The 20,419-nt window shown below is 33.9% G+C and overlaps 3 protein-coding genes across 5 annotated transcripts; 1 reads left to right on the forward strand and 2 right to left on the reverse strand.

Moving 5' to 3' along the window:
• On the forward strand, positions 706-7,229 carry LOC109710658 (mitochondrial import inner membrane translocase subunit TIM44-2-like). Of its 2 annotated transcripts, none has more exons than XM_020233381.1 (14): positions 706-1,049; positions 2,472-2,578; positions 2,876-2,950; positions 3,026-3,101; positions 3,637-3,681; positions 3,777-4,196; positions 4,276-4,344; positions 4,481-4,545; positions 5,027-5,095; positions 5,179-5,251; positions 5,380-5,484; positions 6,024-6,095; positions 6,217-6,279; positions 6,651-7,229. In XM_020233381.1, exons 1-14 carry the CDS (start codon positions 987-989, stop codon positions 6,780-6,782), a joined length of 1,434 nt encoding a protein of 477 aa, XP_020088970.1. In that variant the 5' UTR covers positions 706-986; the 3' UTR covers positions 6,783-7,229. The 2 variants fall into 2 exon arrangements, with proteins under 2 accessions (XP_020088970.1, XP_020088971.1); XM_020233382.1 differs by having other exon boundaries at positions 2,493-2,578.
• Positions 8,716-9,324, reverse strand: LOC109710339 (flocculation protein FLO11-like). The gene has a single exon (XM_020232851.1). The coding sequence runs from the start codon at positions 9,322-9,324 to the stop codon at positions 8,716-8,718; it is 609 nt and encodes a 202-aa protein (XP_020088440.1).
• LOC109711053 (inositol-tetrakisphosphate 1-kinase 6) lies at positions 14,570-20,392 on the reverse strand. 2 transcript variants are annotated; one of them, XM_020233939.1, is made up of 12 exons: positions 20,127-20,392; positions 19,063-19,098; positions 18,775-18,973; positions 18,488-18,585; positions 18,155-18,226; positions 17,878-18,080; positions 17,464-17,617; positions 17,116-17,229; positions 16,645-16,707; positions 15,936-16,081; positions 15,693-15,843; positions 14,570-15,084 (listed from the first exon to the last, which is right to left on the reverse strand). In XM_020233939.1, exons 1-12 carry the CDS (start codon positions 20,250-20,252, stop codon positions 14,938-14,940), a joined length of 1,509 nt encoding a protein of 502 aa, XP_020089528.1. In that variant the 5' UTR covers positions 20,253-20,392; the 3' UTR covers positions 14,570-14,937. The 2 variants fall into 2 exon arrangements, with proteins under 2 accessions (XP_020089528.1, XP_020089527.1); XM_020233938.1 differs by having other exon boundaries at positions 18,155-18,229.

Consider the following 20,419-nt stretch of genomic DNA (forward strand, 5'->3'; position numbering starts at 1 on the left):
GTTTTAAGAAATATGTTCAGTATATATAAGATAAGATTATAAACTGAATATAAATAATAACTTTTATTATTTAAGAAGAGTGTTTCGCTGTGTGTAACTGTGTATAAGAGATTGAGGATTAATATATAGTTATTATTATACATTATAAAAATAGATGTGTATAAGAGATTGAGGATTAACATATATTTATAAATTATAGATTTATAAATTTATAGATTATAGATTATAGATTATAAATCATAAGATTATTTGAGTGTGGCTGTGTATAGTATTGTTTTTTAATTTTAGGATAAATTTCAAATACCACCCTTGTGGTATTACACTTTCTTGCTATAGTATCTTGTGGTTTAAAGTGTATCAATTTAGTACTTTGTGGTTTTATTTTTTTCTTTTCGTCAGCTAATCTGTTAATATTTTGTTAAATTATATATAAAAAATTTCAGATATCGCACCTAGGTTTATCGAATATTCACTTTAGTACTTTTTAGTTTTAACTTTCTCACTGATTTAATGAAAAAAATAGTGAATGAGATAATAGAAAGAGAAAAATAAAACTATATGGTATTAAATTGATACATTTTAAATTAAAGAATACTAAAATAAAAAATACGAAAATACAGTAGTGGTATTTAAAGTTTTTTTTTTTTTATTGTAATAATTGAACAAATACCCAAAACCCCCTGTCCAAGATATATTGGAGAAGAGGGGCACGTTCTCAAGCCCATTTATAGGGTTTCTCTTCGAACCCGAACGCGGCCCCTCCCCACCCAAAACCCCTCCTCTCCCCTCTCCACGCACCTCCGCCTCCGCCACCGTCGTCGTCGCCGGCGCCGCCCCTCCATCGCCGCTTCTCTCCGCCGACCCAACCCACCTCAGCGCCGCGTCGGAGTCGTCGTGGCGTGTGACCTTGACGCCGTTGTTTAGGGCTTTCATCTTCGGGCCGGAATCCGTCGCGCTGTGCTGTTGCTCGACGTAGAGCTCCGAAAATGGCGACCTCGACGCTGTTTAGGGCTTTGAGGTGCTCCTCGACGCAGCGCGGCCTCAGATTGGTAAGCTTTTTCGGGAATTTGTGAAGCATAAGATGCAAAGGACGGATTTTTAGGCTTGAGCGTTGCGGAGTTTATGGTAGTTGATAGGTTTAGGAATTTGTTCGAATACTATTGCTTTTAGTTGTACACATGAAGCCATGGTTGATGTTGTAGGGTATATAGAGAAGTAAACTACTTCATGCAAGCTGGGGCTAGTAAAAGATCTTATTTACTTGTTTCTTCTTTCATTAATTTGTAATCGAAAAAGGCAAAGTAGAGCTTTTTAGCTTGAGCTTTGCTGAGTTTATCGTAGTTGATAGGTTTCGGGATTTATGGGAATACTATTGCTTTTAGTTTGTACATATGAAGCCATGGTTGATGTTATGAGGTATATAGAGAAGAAAACTACTACAAAGAAGTTGAGGGTGGTGAAAGCTTCTATTTTGTGCTTAATGACTTAATCCATTCTGAATAACTTGGTAGGAGATTATTGTTTAAAATATTTATGTGGATATGATGATATGAGTCATATGACATTACAATTTTAATGGAATTTATGCTATTATTATTTAAAGTGATACTCTATGTCCAATATTGTGGTTAAAATAGGAATTGTTTAGTTTACAACAAAAATAGGAAGAAAATTTTCACACTTTCACTAGTCGAAGCTACCTATTGTGGATAAAAATCATTTTTACCATGAATATTGACGAAAATAAAGTGCTACATGTTATGTAAAAATAGGAAAAGCGAGTAGCCATGAAGAAAATGCCTTATTCTTAGAATATTATAGATTCTTTTACCTGCTTTAAGAGATTGAATTAGTGTTGTCTTCCATGTAACTATGATTATGCATAAGATTCAGAATATCTTAATGAATATGTGATCAGATATACGTAGTTACTTGTTAAGATTTCAGATGTCCACATATTAAATAAATGTTAAATTTGTAATCAGCATGAATTACGAGGAGAGCATGGTTGTTCGATGTTTTTTTTTCCATGTATATTAGCTTTACTAAACCAAATATTAGTGGTGCTAAGTTTTGCCTCTGCAGTATTTATAAAACACCAAATGTGAATGCTAGGTCTTGGCATAGCATGTGCCATTGCAATTGTGTATTGTGTATACAAAAGCGTATGCATTGAAATGTGATCCTTTCACAAATATGATTTCATTTGCTTTTTACTCGTGAAAACTTCGGAACAGGGTGCACGTTCAAAATAAATATTTTCATTTATCTTGGTATTTATTGAGTTGATTAGTTGTAGTAATTGTATAAGGAATTCTTAACGAAAACACCAAGTATGATCTTGAATATGCTTATTTCTTATCGTCTGTATTTATTCTTCTTCACACCTGCGTAAAATTTTTAGAAACTATTTATATCGTTTTAGTACTCTCCAATTGAAAATATATCTTATTATGTTTTGTATTTAACAGGCTACAAGTGTTCATTTGCAGTTGGTCCCTGGGTATAGAAATTCGAGTCATCGACAATTAAGTGTTTTCAATGAGTTTTCAAAGAAATTGAAAGGAGAAGCTAAAAGGTAATTACATTACCACATTTCAACTTCTTTTTGTCACTAAGAGCTACATTTGTCATATTGGTTGAAGCTCTTATTTCTTTTAAGAGTAGGAGGCTCCTTGTGATCTACTGTGGCAAAATTGCTCGATAGCATAGATGGAACTTTTTGAGAGCAATTTAATTTTCACTGATAGAGCAGCGAGGTTTATTGTTCAGCAAATGTCGATTATCACGATAACTGTTTGACATTTGATGCCCTTTCTTGTGAATATATTTCTGTAATTTTACTTTAACTTTTAGATATTTGGGTTGATGACAGTAACCAAGAATTCCAGCAATCCGTGAAGGACCTGAATGAAAAAATTGGTGTGGTGAAGGAAGATTTGAAAGTAAGGTAATTTTAGATGAAAACTCTGTCTGTTATGGTTCCATAAGTTGATATGACGGTTTGGGAAATTGGAAAATGCAGAACAAGGAAGACTGCAGAGAAATTATATAAGAGTGTCGACGATGTTTGGACTGAAGCTGAAGAGACGTCAAAAAAGGTTGGTTTGAGTAATGTTTATCTAAGATAGTTTGAACAGTGTTTATCTAAGATCTTTAAAATATGTTTGTGGCCCCTTTGGCCCGGCATTTTTTGGTGCAGTGCTGTCCATCACTGCAAAGGCAGCCCGTTTGGGGGCTGCTTTTTGCAGTGCGGCATGGTCTGCCCCTGTGATTTAACGTGGTGTACAGTAGTTCCATCGTGTGGGCTTTTCCACACTGTAGTGTGGTGTGGTTCAAAGTTGGAATGCATCGCTGAGCCAAACAGGTTGTATATTAACTTGATTGTCAAACATGTCTCTGTAAGCAAGCAAGTGGTGCTGCCTCACGGCATCAGAAATTTTGATTTAAATCTGAAAGTTCTTATTTTAGTTCTTGAAGAAGGCAGAGAGCATCATCATGCTTGTAAGAAGAGCTGCTTTCTGCTTTTGCATGTTTAATACGATGGAATTAAGTTAATTTGGTGAGCTTCTGTCTGATGCTTGTTCCTTGAACCTTATCCCTATGATTTTAAATTTCAGTTTCTTACATTTTCAGGTTTCTGCTAATGTTAAAGAAAAGATCTCAGCTGCTAAAGAAGAGGTACCGCGTTTTATTCCCCGCCCAATAAATCTTAACATTTTTGTGTTCACGCTTATTTTTCCTTTGGTTCTTTGTGGGTTGAAATCTTTGGTTAGGTGAAAGGGACCTTTGGACTTGGAAACGAAGAAGCTTTGGGTTCAACAGAAGCTTCGAGTGCTAAAGATGCGACTGGAGCAAGGGCTGATCAATCCCAAGAATCCGTCAACAATAACAATAACAATAACACAACTGGGGATGATACGCTATTCGGCAAATTTAAGTCAACCTTTTCTTCTGCTTCTCCAATGGTATCTACTGCATTTCAAAAGTTGAAAGAAGCAAAAGTGTCAACCTTAGCAAAGAAAGGATATGATATAGTAAAAGATGAATTAAGTTCAGACAAAACCAACAAGAGACACATGCAGTATGCTTCTGCATCTACTGCATCAGGCGAAACAAGTACCAGAACTGATATAGTTGTTGTGCCTACAAAAAGGTCACGATTGGGTGAAAAATGGGAATCATTTAAAAAGAAGGTAATCTAAAGCATACCTATTTGACTTCCTTTCTGCTTTTGCCCACAGTTTATTAGTAGATAACCTATATTTTCTTCAGATGCAAGATCATCCAGTCTTCAAGCGTGTGACTGGGTACACTCAACCTGTTGTAAATAAGGGACAGGAGGTGGTGTTCTATTATCTTCTTCTTCTTCTTCTTCTTCTTCTTCTTCTTCTTCTCTCTCTCTCTCTCTCTCTCTCTTTATTGGGATTTGTGAGAGATCTTTTGGAGTTATGACGCTCATACAGTTTTTAAATTGCAGTTAGCAGAGGACGTGCGAGAGCGGTGGGAAACAAGTGATAACCCTGTTGTCCACAAAATTCAGGAGTACAATCTCTCTTCCTCCACTCTCCATTCTGTCTATCAACTACTAAGATTTGATTTCATTTGATCTTATTAGTAGATGAATTGGCATGTGATGCTTTTAACTTTCTGTTGATCCTTGTCATTTTCAGTTGAAATCTTAGCTAACTTTATTTTCTAACTGTGAAAGCTAGTTATCACTTCATCATATGCATATTCTGTTATCAAACTACATTTTCTTTAGGAGAGAGGAAATATTTTCCGCCTCCTATCCGATTCATACAAAGCTCCAAAACTTTTAATTTTTCAAATGGATTTTACTTCTGATTGTGCAAAAACATACTGTAAACCTTTAATAGTCACTAGTCAAACATGTTAAGTTTGGCTATTCTCACTTACAGAAACTTGTTTAATTGTGCTAGTGCCTCTTCTAACATATTTAAGATTTTCCTGTTCTCTTTTATTTAGATTTGATGTCCAAATTGATTAACACAGTTATTTGCAGTTTGAATGAAACTGTTTTTGGAGAAACCGCAACTGCTCTATCTTTCAAGGAGATCCGCCGTCGGGACCCGTAAGTCAAAACAGTTTTGTCATCATGTAACCTTCTTATAATAACTAATTATCTGATTTTTGTTGGAAATATGTCTGGCAAAGGTCTTTTTCTCTGCCAGATTTTGTTGCTGAAGTCCAGGAAATGATCAGGCCTGTTTTGACTTCGTATGTCAAGGTATCGATTGTTATTTGTTATCTACTTCCCTTTGGGATTTTTTTTCTAAATATTTTGTTTTTTTATGCAAGTATATCTTGCCTCAGATCGTACTATAATGCCAAGAAATGGATTGTTGTGATATGCAGGCTGATATAGAGACATTGAAAAAGTATTGTACACGTGAAGTGATTGAAAGGTGTAAAGGGGAGCGGACTGCTTATCAAGCTCAAGGCATCTTTTATGATAATAAAGTATGAACGGTTATATTATTTCTACTTTCTCTATGCCTTCTCTTTCTTGGAAATGCCGGCTTAACCATTTTGTTGGCCTAAATTACTATCCTCAGTCACTTAGTTGTATTACTAAATCTCGTTAGCTGGAAAGTTTTGTGAATACATTAAACACTGGGAATCCATCTTGAGTATAATTACCTTTTTCTTCAGATACTTTTGTGCGAACCCTTTAATGTGTATTTATACATGATATTGATGCAAGCAGATCATTCATGTATTTGCCGCAATTATTGTTGTTGAACTAATTATCTGTTTAATGGCATTTAACTGTCTGAATATTTTCTGCGACTCATATCTGCAATCTGCACTGATTCAACATTTTTTTTTTTTTACTTTTTCACAATAATATCAATCAGAAAAATCTGTTGACTTATGTAACAATCAATTGCTAATTGGTTTTTCAGATGCTTATTCTGCTGTTCCCAAAATGTTTTCTACTTGGAATTTTTCTTTTTGTAAAAAGCCTGTTTTTAACTGCCTTTTGTTTGATGTTGCAGATTCTTCATATTTCAGAGGTTGACGTTAGAGAGACTAAAATGATGGGATCTTCACCTATAATTATCTTATCTGTAAGAATTCTACTAGGACAATTGAATTTCTTTACCTTTTGTTCTTCTTCATCTGCTTTTACGGCCATAATACTTGTTCCTCACATAATTGCCGCCTCTATCTTTAATTTCTTTTTTGTAGTTTCAAACACAGCAGATCTACTGTGTACGCGATAGAGAAGGAAATATAACAGATGGAGGACAGGTAAAATAATAGTTTTGGTTTGATGTTCTTGTACCTTCAATGGAATACTAGTAATGCTGATCAGGAAAAATAAGAAGGATTTTGCTTTAAGATGAAGTCTCTCGCCTTTCAATAACTTTATTTTTATATTCCTTTTTCGGAGGTCTTCTGTACTGCCCACACCAAAAACTGAAACTCATTAACGATACCATCTATTTTTCACTAGAAATTTGAAATTCGCGATGTGTTGTTCCTAATGAACCTGTCATGGATTTGTGTTATTAGTCTATTTCCTACTATGTGGTCTCGGCATCGCAGGGACGATATTCTCCTGTAATTTCGATTATGATAAGTTTCCATGGATCTTATCTTTCTTCTATACTTTTGGTTAGGATACAATTCAAAACGTATACTATCTATGGGCGATGCAGCTAATAGACCCTGAGGAGCTCGGGGAAGGTGCATATTACCCTGTGTGGAGGCTCCGCGAGATGCAACAGCAAGGCATTCAAGCTCTTATATAGAGAGAAATTATATACCTTCTTTTTCATAATTGATAATAACGACCAGCAGTTTACCGTCCGAGAAGATCCTCCAACCAATTTTGAGTTCAGCTGGTCTGCTGCTGATGCAATGGCGTGTTTCGACATGTTAATCATTTTTCTCTGGCCTCTCTTTCCTTGTTTCTTTTCCAGCCGAAATTTCAGATAGACATGTTTGTCCTCTGTTCTTTTATGGGGATTCCGGCGGCGATGATTTATGTTGTTAATTTGATGATTCATTTATAGCCTCCTCTTTACTGATAAAAGTGTATTATGAGGCTGGGAATTTTGAAGTTCTGTTGTTTCTTTTTGTTTCTGACCTGCGGAATCCGGAATGCTTGTTCCTTCACATTATAGGAAAATTTGTATTCATTCGTAGAATCATTTTGTGTTTCGCTTAATTGTATACTTAAGCTGCTGTATTTTTAATTTCCCTCCTCTTTTAAACTTGAATTCTATGCAATTGAATGTGGAGGAATGGGCTCTNCTTTTAAACTTGAATTCTATGCAATTGAATGTGGAGGAATGGGCTCTATTTTCGCTGTTGTTGTATAGCTTGTATAGCCATTTTCAGCGAAACAAAGGATAAATCATGTATTTCATTTGTTTCGCTTAATTGTATACTTAAGCTGCTGTATTTTTAATTTCCCTCCTCTTTTAAACTTGAATTCTATGCAATTGAATGTGGAGGAATGGGCTCTATTTTCGCTGTTGTTGTATAGCTTGTATAGCCATTTTCAGCGAAACAAATGAAATACATGATTTATCCTTGTAAAGTGACCTTTTTATCCTTATCCTTTTGCACATTAATACAAGAAATTTATATTTTGATCTTTTTTGTGGGGCTAGGAGCAGATCACAGATTTTTAGAAAAAGGTATTTTAGAGACATTTACTCTTTGTAGTGAGTGGTGATATTTAATGCTCTGTGAAATATTTCCAATGGTTTGAGTATTGGAATGGTGATTTTCTCTTCATATTTGCATGGATAAGTGTTTGTGTGTGTGTATGTGTGTGTGTGTGTTTTTTTTTTTAATTTTCTCGAGCAACAAGCTTCTGGATTAAATTGGTGAAAGCTTTTAGTTTTCATTCTTAGATCGTGCTTTCGAAGTGAGCTTGTGAAATATTGGGTTAATATGTCTTATTTTTGTTGTTTAAAAATGAATAAAAAGGAAAATTCTAATCACTAGAATAAAAATCCAAAGAAGTTGCACGATAAGGAAATATGTGTACTTGGACCATATTAAAAGTTTCACTAACAAAGCTGCAAAATATAATTGAACACTAGCCTTTAAATTTTAGCAGTAGTATATCTCACTGTATTTACTACTGTTGATGTGTTAACATGCATAATATATGAGATTTCACTTAGTTTATGTATTTATAGTGTAAAGTACCACATGTATTTGTCAACAGGTTAGAAGTTTGATCCCTTATTTATGTTTAAAAAATAGAGTGATTTAGGTCCTAGCTTGCTGAAAAAATAAATTAATATTTTAAAATTTTTGATTTTATTGCCCAATCTTTCGTAGTATATTGACATTGAAAGTTAAGCTAATTACATAATTTAATAATTTGCAGTTGCGAGAATTGCCTAAAGTATACTAGCTAAATCTATTAATTTACAGTTGCAAAAATTGCATAAAGTATACTAATTAAATCTGTAAAGATAAATTACGGCGGATTCAAATTTTAAAGTCAAAATGACGCGCGTTGATTGATTCAAAATCATCAAACTAATTAAAAAGTTGAATAGTAAAATTAAAATTTTAAAATGTTCAGCGGCCGACTCAAAATGGTCGATAGTTCAGATAAGTTCCGCGTTTTTTTACCTAACACTTTAGTCATACCTTACTATTCTTGAGTGCATGCATTGCTAATTAGTGAGGCTTTTAGCACCACCAAACTCCCAAGCCCTAAACTCTCCTTCCCTTGAGCTCCACTCCTTGCTCTTTGCTCCTCCTCCTCTCCACCTCTCTCTCTCTCCTTCCACTCCTCACCTTCTCCACTCCCACACACTCCTTTTGCGCCGCCGTCGACGGAGTACTAGCGCTCTTATTCGTGCTATTATCCGGTCGAACATCGATCCTCCTCCCCCTCACCGCGCTCGGCGCGAAATGAGCTTTCGTCGTCGGAGCAACATTCGTTGTCGAGATCAATACTGGCGCCGGCGCCGCGTTATCGGAACCTTTGGTCTTCGGCGCCGCAGCAGCAACAACTCTGTAGCTGCTTCTAGGGTTCATGTTGGAGTTGGAGTTTGGCCTGATCTTTGGAATGGTAGGTTTTTTTGGTGTTGTACTGCTGGACTTGAGAGGTAGGTTGAGTTCTTGTTTGAGGGTTGTCTTTGCCACTGCAGCTGCTGGTGGTGGTGGTGGTGGCGGCTGAGAGTTGGGCAGTCTGGCTTTTGGTGTTGTGGATTTGGAAGAAGAAGAAGAAGAAGGTGTGGAAGATTTGGAGGATTTGGAGGTTGGAGAGCTTGGCCTTGGGACTGTTCTGGCTGCCTCTGACTTGCTGGAAAACTGCATGCATGCATGCATGCAAAATTAGGGTTTATTTGAGTTTTGGAAAGAGTTCAAAGCTATTGATTCATTACCTCAAAAAAAAAAAAAAACAGAAAAAAAGAAGAAAGAAGCTAAATTATAAATAAAAAACTTCTCACACTTTAGCATCTGTCTCAATTACCAAGGTTATGCACTTTACCATTATCTTAAATAGATCTGGTTATTTAAGATGATTGGTGAATTTAGCTATAAAAATGTTGTTAAAAAATGTTTATAGATAAAGTTACTTATAAGTAGTATAATAGATGCATGTAAATTTAATAAAATTGTTCAATAAACTAATAATTTTGATAGTATTAACAAAATGGAAGGTTTCTTTTATCTAAAATTTGTATTTAGTTTTTGAATTGTAAATTTAATAGATGTTGAGATGTGGAACAATATTATATATCAACTTATTTTAATGAAGTTAATTTTACAATTCAAAAACTAAATACAAATTTTAGATAAAAGAAACCTTCCATTTTGTTAATACTATCAAAATTATTAGTTTATTGAACAATTTTATTAAATTTACATGCATCTATATTTTACAATATAATTTGCTATTTTTTAAAAATTCATTTTTGTGTATTTAAGATGGTGACAAAGTGTAGGATAATAATCGATGCAATTTTTAAAGCAAAAATAGTAATTGAGAAAAGGATGTAAGGGTAAGCTTCTTATAATTTAGCCAAAACAAAAAAGAAGAATAAAGATTGACTCGCGAGCTTTATTCAAAACGATAACACTAGCTAGCTAGTTAAATTTATAATCTTATTAAATTTAATGACTCTATTAGCAATTACCTGCTAAAAAGTAATTAAGGCCATCGTCAAATTCCACAAAATTCGCCCATGAATTTAATAAGATTTTCAATTTAATTAACTAAAAAACTTTAAGATACAGAAAACCCTTCAGAAAATACTCATTTTTTTAAACTTTTTTTTTCCGACTTTTAAAAATCTATGTTTTATACTCTCGAAATTTCAAGTTAAGTCACTATTCCGTCCATTTTTTATAATTTATACCGAAAATACTCTTAAAAATAGCATAAATATATTAAAAAATTGTTATTATTTTTTTTATAGAACAAGTATAGGCAATTGGTCATTTCGCCCTCTCCGTTAACACCGTAACCTTCGAAAAATATTTCTGAAATTTTAAGATGACAAAATATAAATTTTTGAAAGTCAAAAAAATAAATATTTACAGAAAGATTTTTTATATGAGGAATGCTTTAATACACCACAAGTATTAAAATTTACTCCCTTAATTAGTAAAGGGTATCGTTGGGATTTACACGAAGTAACCTATTGAGCAGGTTACCGATTTGAATTAATTAACATGACAATATTGAAAAAAAAATTGGTATATACCAAATTTGTCAGTATCCTTTAAATATTAAATATCTTATTTACTTTGATAACTTACCAAATTAGATGATACCCAATTTATTAAGTATTCATCTCAAAAAAAATATTGAATTTAAATTTAATTTTTGAAATTAGTATTGTAATGTAAAATTTTAATTTTGAAATTTATATTAAACTTTTAAATTTGAATCTAAATTGAACGTTTAATCTTAAAGCCAAATTTTAATTTTTGATTTAAATTGAAATTTTGAATTGGAACAAAAAGTTTTATTTTAAATTTATGTTTTATATTCAAAAAAATTAAATTTGATTTATAAATTTTTAAATGTTGTTTTGAATTTAAATTTACAGTTTGGTTGTAATTTAAAATTCAACTATTATTGTAGGTATTTAAGAGGGTCACAATATTCTTTGTTGGATAAAACCGGTTTCGTGGACCAAACTATTTTACAAAGACTAAAATACCCTTTAAATGGGTACCTATGCTTCAATAGCAGGTCACCTCTAGAATCATATTAAATCTAAACCATCTATTAAGAAAAATAAATGGTCAAGATTTATATGGAGTACTGAAGTATTCCTCTTTTTATATTTTAGCCAAAAAAATAATAATAATAAGTCAAAGACATAAATGGTAAAAATGAAGATGAGAGAGAGAGAGAGAGAGAGAGAGAGAGAGAGAGAGTGACCCTTGAAGAAGGTTTAAGTGGGCGCAGGATGGGGAGCTCTTTGTGAACAACCATCATGCTGGGGTCAATAATAATATTAACATTTGCGTCCATTTCAAGGGATGGAAACAGAGGGGTTGCTGGAGGAGTTTTGAGCCTGCAAATTAAGTGCAAACCATTTTACATCTACATTTACATTCACATTCAAGTAATAATTCACTAAAACTACCTGCTAATTAATGTATGTTTATAAACAGATCTATATTTAAAAGTGGTGTGGGAATATAAGAAAAAGAAACCCAATAATTAATTCTCAAGATAAGAAGAATGTGTATTTTGATCAACTGTTACCAGTCATAGTCATTCTTTTCAGGTTCTGCAGCAGCAGCAGCAGCAGCAGCAGCAGCAGCAAGGAAATCTCTCTTTGCTGATGGGAATTTGTACAGATTATGGCCTCCTGCAGCTGGAAAAAAGTAGGAAACATTGTTTTATTAGGGAATTATAATTGACTCATTAAGATCATGTTTAGATGTCAGAATAAATTGTAATGGATATATCGTAAATAAGAAAACGAAACATAATTAGTTATTTTTGTTTAGGTGGTGTTTGGTTTATGAGAAAATATGAAAATCTATTTCTCATAAAATAGTTTTTTTTTTTTAATGAAAACACCATTTTTCTTTTTCTTTTTTTTTCATTTTTCTGAAAAAAATATCACAAGATAAAAATAGTTTTTTTATTAAATTTAGAAAAAAATTACCAGAAAAATTATTTTTTTTCTACAAATCAAACCGATAGAAATTACTTATTTTTGCCAAAAACCTATTTTTAATATATATTTTTCAAATATTTAAACACGTCCTCCTTATTTAAGTTGCACTAACAAATTTAAAGATATCGTAACCACCATTCATTACTCCTTAAATATAAAAAATATTAAGTACTGACATAAACGACAGAAGAGATTCTGAATCTCGAAACGAATAAAATAAATGATCGTCGAGTGAGATTGGACTTTCAGTACTTAATTTATCAGTGCGCTATTCATCGGAGCCAAACCTTTTTTTATTTTTTTTTCTTTTGAGTGAGATAATATACATGCAAAAGACTTAAGTGATCGCATGATTCCATTCAATTTCATCATCCAAACTACATAAGAAGATACACCAACACAAGCACTAATATTAGACACACTAACAAAATAAATTTAAAGGCATCTAGATTCTAGATAGAAGAAAAAAAAAAGTTAATTAACGACATAAATGATGAAAAGAGATTCTGAATCTCAAAGCAAATAAAGTAAATGATCGTCGTGTGAGATTGGCCTTTCAATACTTCATTCATTAGCGTGCATTTAATCTGAGCCAGATTTTTATGTATTTCTTTTAAAATTGTAAGTAAAATAACAATATAAATGCAAAAGAGATGTTACAAATAGAATAATCAATAAGTGATCAACACTATTTGATTCAATTTCATAACCACAAATTAACTCACATAAATAAGAAGATGCAGCAACACATGCACACACTAACCTGGGATGCGCTCGAACTCAACAGAAATCGGGTCGAGCAGGCTCAAATTCCTCTCCTTTTCGCGCCGAACCATCTCGCCGAACAGAACCAAGCTCTCGTCTTCCTCCGTCGTCGGCCGACCCCGACCGGAGATTCGCCGGCCCCCGGCCTTCTTCGTCATTTTCCTCAAATCCATCATTCCAAAATAAGAAAATTGAGAGGGATTCAACTGCAAATAATCAATCACAAAAAGGGGGTGGGGGGAATGTTATTGTTTGGTGTATATATATATATGGTGCATGTTGTAGTACAAGGCATCTAAATTGGCCGGCTTGGTGGATTTGCACATAGCCCCTCAACTTTTATGACAATTTTAGAATAGTCCCTACGTTTTCTCACTTTCAGATTAGTCCCTGGCATAGTAAAAAAAAACACAAACCCCTCAAGTATAGGCTATTTCCAAAATAACCCGTTGATTGAGATCACCTCAGCTTGTGATTTTTTTGGAGTGGAGTGATTTGAGCCTAATAATTAGAGGATTTTACTAATACTAATTTTATCAAATTTAATAGTTTAAAGTGCTTTATGTTGAATAAACCTAGATTAATTAACTGTTAATAGCTTCTTGAGCAGTGAAATTCGATAAAAAGTTTTAAGTTAATTAACTGAAAAACTCAAATAAAAATAAATTAGCAGTTAAAAAGGGGTCTCAATTAGGAAAAATTAAAGTTAATTTCATATTCTTCGACACGGTGTTAGAGGGCTCCTAGCATTACATAATTTTTCTCATTTGATTTAAATTCAAGTTTTGGATCTGGTCTCGCGTCGAAACATAAGAAAAAGTGTTGAATATAAATATTAAAATACTGTTTTATAAAAACTTTAGTTTTCAATGAACAATGGTCGAACACTATATAATTCCTTTTAAATATTATTTTAATGTAAAATTATTAAATTAATCCTAATTGAATTCTTTGCCATTTTATTTGACTTGGCCGGCTATGTATAATAATGTATACATACAAAAGTAGTAGAAAAAAGAGGAAAAAAAAAAAAAAGGTTAAGGGAATGGAGTGAGTTACGAAGCTATAAGGGAGATGGTTCTCAAAAGCATCCACATGGCCATGTCTCATTCTCTTATTTGGGTCCTATTTGTTGGGACATAACATAATTTAATGATGAGCCTCGCAGGTGACACTTTAGTTCTCAAAAACTCTAATTTGTTATAATTACTGATTCGAATTTTTATACTTGTTGCAATCAAATCCCAAAATCCTATTTAGTTGACTAGACGTGATGCATTATTGATGTAAAAGTGATTGTAAAACTGTTATATCACTTTCACATTAACGATATATCAATATTATTAAGCTGTAAAACTTAATTGCAATAATTCTAAGACTTCGAGCCAAACAGTTGCAACAAATTAAAGTTTAAGAGCCAAAGTGTCACCCATTATAGTTTTGAGGGGCGAACGCGCAATTTGCCCTGAAAATTTCAAACATTTACTAATTGATATGTGGCAAACTCAGAATCAGTTTGGCGCAGTTGGAACTTCTGAAGAACTTTCGTGTTGGTAAAGGAGGATTTTTAAAAAAAAAAACATACAACTCTAAAACTTAAGTAGAAGTTTTGTTTAAATAAAGCGGGAAGAAAAATAAGGCATTATCAATTTCTCGCAACAGACTGAAGATTGGTAAGTTTAATGATAACATGCCTGACAGACAGACATCTTGAGGTAACATGCCTGACAGTCAGACATCCTGAGCTTTAAAATCTTTATCTTCTGGGTTTCAGATACCTCTCTTTACATTGTGTGTGTGCATGTTGCGAATTCGGGAAAGTTTCGACGCATATTTGGATGTTCACAACTACTTGATTTAAAGTCCTAAACATTTGTAACTACAAGTTAATGCAACAGGACATGTCAAAGTTAATTACGATTTACTACGCATTATTAACCGACGAAGAACAAGAACTTATTTGCCACTTCTGCAAAGGAGCCCGCGATGAAAACATGTTCTGAATCGTGTCGAGTTGTTAGTGCTGACCACTCAGCTTAGCTAGCTCGTACTTTTTCCTGATTGCGTCCCAAAATGCGGGGAGGGCGTCGGAATCGGGGACTTCTTTAAAAGATGGTAGATAGTTCAGGTCCACTATAACATGGTCTCCACTACCCTCTTGAATCTACAAGTACAAATGATGAAATATGGTGGGATTAGATATGATTATAACAAGAAATAGATTAGCTTCTTATGTTCAGTAATTAAAGAGAGCTTAGTTTCTACACAAGCACAAAAGAGATTTTTCGAGGGTTCATAACAATTGGCCAGGTTGGTTTTGTGTTTAGACAAATTCTCAGAGAGAGAGAGAGAGAGAGAGAGAGAGAGAGAGAGAGAGAACGGAGAATTGCATGCGAACCCTCAACTATATGACATATGAATGGAGTTCCCAACTATATTATTTTTCTGGTGAAAATTTATGTCAATTTGATTGCGAATTATGTTAAAATTAATGGTTCTATCACCAATAGATCATCAACGGTGACCAAAATATGCAGTTCTGTCAGCTGAAACATGGGTGGAACCGTTATATTTAATAAAATGGCTGAATGGAGTTCCGAAGTTTACTGATGGAATAACTAAAATTAAAAGGCAGTGTCAATCCAAAATCCTAATACAGATATTTCAAAATGGCCTAGAGTTGAGAAGTACCTATGTTTGCTAAAGCATAATCTTGGTAGTAATTACTTCGACAACCAAAAAAGACAATCGGTAAAAGAGTATAATACTTACGACGACATCAAATCCAAAAATGGTAAGGCCAAGCCGCTCCCGTAGCCAATTTGCAGCTTTTTCAATTAAGCCCACATCCAATGATTCTTTAATGGCTTTTGACGATCCTATTGGTAACTGTTCCTCTCGAGCAACTGGAAGGGTCTTCAAACTGCAGAAAAATAATAAATCGTCCGATTTTAAAATATAACCAAACTACTAAAGCCATTTAAAAAATGGAGCTTAATTTATTTAGAGAATTACCTGTTAAAGAGAAGAGGTGCAGACCCAGTTTTTTCTGATAATGATAATAGAACACATGCATTTGGCATTGATTTCTTAACTGCATGGAAAACTTTATCGCCGAGGACGTAGAATTTGAAAATAGTTGAACAGTGATCAACATATTCCTACAAAATCAGTACCCATTGAGATCTGACGCTGCTAGTTTATATCAAGTATTATTTGATTATATGAATTTGTACAAGCCCTAGTTGAGATCTCAAAGCGAAGCAGTTATTGCAGTAATCATTTGCTATAATAATCTTGTCACACTACTCAAGCGGCAAGTAGAATATATGAGCTTATAACTCAAAGAAATAAGAATGGTAATGTGTGATTCTTGTTTCATTCACTATCAAGATTTAGTCGGTAAACAAAACACCAATTAACTGCAGATATTGCATTGTTTCTCTTGTCAATGTATCATCAAGTTATTGTAAAGGATGCAATATTTTACAAACATATATACTCAAGAAAATTGATCATAAATAAGGAAAAAAAAGTGAGAGTTCCACTTTCGAAAGGTAAGGAACTTTTTGTTTTAAAAAAAATAATAACTAATACCGCGAAGGCATTAGGTATCATATATGCTAAATTAAATCAGAGAGGGGAAACAGCAGAATGCGTTGTCAAACTTATGCTTAAAACTGCTGCATTGTCAAAGTTAAGCATAAAAGTGTTTATGTTTTACCTGTAGAATAGCTGGAAGGGGAACACCAAGGTTGGCAAAATCTTCATATTTAAAAACTAATGCCTGCAGATAAGCAAAAAGCAAAAAGATAGATACGTTACCGAAGGGAAAAGATCACTCTGGTCTTAGTAACGGCTATGTTGTTTCACCACAGACGGTTTATGAACTGACAATGTTCATGTGCAAATGTAGATTTGGCTTGTAGAATGCTAGAAATTGATAATTATAATAATTTTGACTCAATCCTCAATGTTAAAGACTTGTCTTGAAGTACAACGTATCCTTCAAGAATAAAATGCCTAAGATACAAAAAGCAACTTCTCCAGCCCAATTCCACAAGATAACAAATTAGAAAGTTTCTCTATATGAATTTGAAAATAACATCATCTCTCATTGCACAATTTTTTTTTCTTTTCAAGAACTATAGTTTCAGTAAGAACAAAAATAGAAGCTACTCAAAGAAGGCCATACCATGTTATGAGCATCAGCCACCCCGCATGCTACTTGTGGTTTCACAATGACAGGAAAGTTCAACTTAGCTTCTAATAGCTGTTTTCCTAAATTTGGATCATTAAAATTATCAACCTGCAATATAACAACACGCTATGAAATTGTATGCAACAACTCAATACAAATATATTAAAAAAGTATATGTTTATTATGAATTTTGAACCAAAATACATAATACATAATTAAATTAGTGCATTTGAACACCTTACAAAAAGTTAGATAATACAGCAAACAAGCACAAAAATCTGCAATGACCTATATGAGAAAAGAAAAGTACACGAAGCTTATGGACTTAGAAAACCAAATGACCTTTAAAAAATGCGGTGCGCGGAGTCTGCAGCTGCATTGAGCGCCGAAATCTTGCAATCCAAGTAGAATTTGCTGAATTTGAAGGCGATCCAGCAAAGGGTATATACTAGAGAATGGGTCTACAATGCAAAAATCAGAGTTTTCCTGTAGAAACCTGCATGAAGGGTATGTTTTTTCAGTGGCAATAATGCAAAATAGCAGGTTTCCTAAAAATTAAGGCTTTTGCCAAGTAAACCTGCATAGAGGTGGAGTAATTATAATGATGTTAGAGATTTGGAGATAATAGTTCTTTAAATGTGGCAGCTCTAAAAAGTCAAAGTAAATATATGAAAAATGAAAGTCCTTTTTCAGAGCAAGTTAAATAAAACCATAGCTGTTATTGGTACTATTAGAAGCAATTATACATGAGAGTACCTTTGAAGTTCACTCATTCCAGTGGTAAAGGAAATTCCCTTCGGAAAATTAAAAGAAGAGTTGGTATCTATGCTTATGATCTCATCAGTTACTTTATGAAGTATTACATCAACTCCTTGCAATTGAGAAGCTAAAGGAAGCTCAAATATGAGAGGGACAAAAATAAGCCCATTCTCAGTAGGACAAGAAGGGAATGCTCCTCTCTGTCAAAAACAGCAAGCTAGAAATTAAGTCTCGATAGCGACCACAACCCTAGCTACCTATGTCAAAGATTTACCTTGGCAAAATCTTCTTCGCGAGATGGTTTCATAACATAGCCAACTGCCAAAACTGACTTGTCACATATTTCCTGCTAAACATTTGTTCAATTGAGCAAACTGCATCATATTATGTTAAAAATTCAACAATGGGATTATTAGATGTTTGCCTAAGTATTGACTTATCTTTTCGCCGGCCAAAGTATTATTCAATGGGCCAGGGGCATTTCAGTCCATAGAAATAAACTTCAGCCCGGATTTGCCACAACAAAACTCGTGGATCAAGGTTGCAAATAACGAAAAGAAAAAAAAATATTTGCCAAGATCCCCCTTATCTTAATGCGATAGTTAACCTTTTTAATCAACCTACAAATAGTGATAAGTAGCCCGTCCAATGTGTCAATAAATAGGACTTCTTTATCCGTTGCACCACCATTGCATTTGCCCAAACCTAATAAGGTTTTCTAGTTAGTGTTACAACCAAATGTTGCATGCATTAGTTCACTAAAAAGAACTATCAGGAACTAAAATAACTAATTCTTGTTAAATACTCACAAAAAAATTAGGAACAGAAGGAACAAAAGAAAAAAAAAAATAATACCAATTAAATCTTAGGTATAAAGTTTCATTTGATTCTCACCTACAAGGATAATCCTCCAATTGTGGTTCTGAAGCTCAGAAAACAGAATCTCATCAATTTTGGAAGTTACATATACGCAAAGGTCTCCCGTTCTAGACCTATCTTGGAACAATTCATTAAGTGAATTGTCAACATGGGAAGTGAGGAGTGAAATACAATTAAAGGAGTACAAAGCAGCTGTCTTTGTGAGAAAATCCGCCTATAATGAGTAAGAAAAATATGTCAAGATATTTTATACATCCATAGTAATTAAGATGCACCTAAACAAAAAAGAAAAACAGAGTGCACCTTTGAAGCAGGGATATCCTCCTGGTGACAGAAAGCCTGAGATAAGATGAGAGACTTCGTTATTTTTATATTTATTTGAATTTGTGTTTTTTATCTTTTGAGATAAAGCATATAGAGCGATTTAACTTTCTATAAAGAGAATAACTAGACAACCATCTCATTGGATATTAATTGAGAAAATTACAGAGGCATAAAAGTATGAATCGGCAGATCCTTCACAATATCCAACAAAATCACAAAACCAGAATAAGTATGTTTAGACTTTCTTTCCTTACAGAGACAATTAAAGCATTGGAGCTGATATTGAATTCACATAATTTGAATGGAATGTTGACTACACAGTTACTGATAGAACGAATATTTGCTAAAACCCAGATAAGAAACTGTAAAAGGTATGGGATCAAAAGGAAATGACAAAATTTGATTCTTCCTCTTGGCTCATGCGTATAGCAATTATTCTGATAAAACTGCAGCATTAGAATCTAGACCTCTTAAAAGAATGAGAGAACCAAGGAAAGCCATTAGTACAGTAGAAGCAAATTTATAAGGAAATGCAACAACCAGCCACATTATTCAAAAAGGTCAATCCTTTAACCAAACAGAAGACACCCGCATTTCCTCAAATGTAGCCCAAATTACATATTAAAAAAGTAACTAGACATTTATTAGGTCAAAACTGAATACAAGAGCAAAAGCAACCGATCCAATATTCCAACCTATACCAATTACATTAGCCCACAAAGCAGAACCTCAGAACAGATTGGAGTGGGAAAGGAGATTATTTCATCCATTAAAACCCAAACGCCCAAATATCATCCACATTACTCAGAAAAGTCACTCCTTTGACATAATGGCACAGCTATAAGGAGAAACAGAAGATACCCATATCCTCAAAGAAACCAATTCAAAAGAGGAGACTCTCCAATCAACTACACTACACAAAAAGCTCTCTCCTTCACCATATTTCACACGGTTATTTCAACAAACAGGTGATACCCATTTCCACAAAACCCAAACTTTAAACAAAAACGAATCATAAGCTTTTGGGAGAAGTTGTAGTATACCACACAAAGCTTGGAGAAGCGAAGCCTACGAAGCAAAGCCTCCGAACCCGATCGGAGGGAGGGGTTCGTGCCCTCGTCTTCGGCGAGGAGGATGGATTCGTCCAACAAAACCCTAACCCCGCCCATGTATCCACCTACTCTTTCACCCCTCTCTCTCTCTCTCTCTCTCTCGCTGCGGGAGATTGGAGCTCTTCTTCGCGTGGGCGACAGGTGTGAAGCTCTCTCTCTCTCTCTCTCTCTCTCACACACGCACACACACACACACAAAAGCACACACATGACACATACAAACG

This window comes from Ananas comosus, linkage group 5 (assembly GCF_001540865.1).
Source record: "Ananas comosus cultivar F153 linkage group 5, ASM154086v1, whole genome shotgun sequence".
Lineage (NCBI taxonomy): Eukaryota > Viridiplantae > Streptophyta > Magnoliopsida > Poales > Bromeliaceae > Ananas > Ananas comosus.

Excerpts from the sequence above, each read along its gene's own strand:
- LOC109711053 (XM_020233938.1), bottom strand. The coding sequence starts at position 20,252 with ATGGGCGGGGTTAGGGTTTTGTTGGACGAATCCATCCTCCTCGCCGAA. Across the intron at positions 19,099-20,126 it reads GCTTCTCCAAGCTTTGTGTG|GCTTTCTGTCACCAGGAGGA; the intron begins GTATACTACAAC and ends ATCTTATCTCAG. Across the intron at positions 16,708-17,115 it reads TGGCTGATGCTCATAACATG|GCATTAGTTTTTAAATATGA; the intron begins GTATGGCCTTCT and ends GCTTATCTGCAG.
- LOC109710339 (XM_020232851.1), bottom strand. The coding sequence starts at position 9,324 with ATGCAGTTTTCCAGCAAGTCAGAGGCAGCCAGAACAGTCCCAAGGCCA.
- LOC109710658 (XM_020233381.1), top strand. The coding sequence starts at position 987 with ATGGCGACCTCGACGCTGTTTAGGGCTTTGAGGTGCTCCTCGACGCAG. Across the intron at positions 2,951-3,025 it reads AAGGAAGATTTGAAAGTAAG|AACAAGGAAGACTGCAGAGA; the intron begins GTAATTTTAGAT and ends TGGAAAATGCAG. Across the intron at positions 5,252-5,379 it reads TTTTGACTTCGTATGTCAAG|GCTGATATAGAGACATTGAA; the intron begins GTATCGATTGTT and ends TGTGATATGCAG.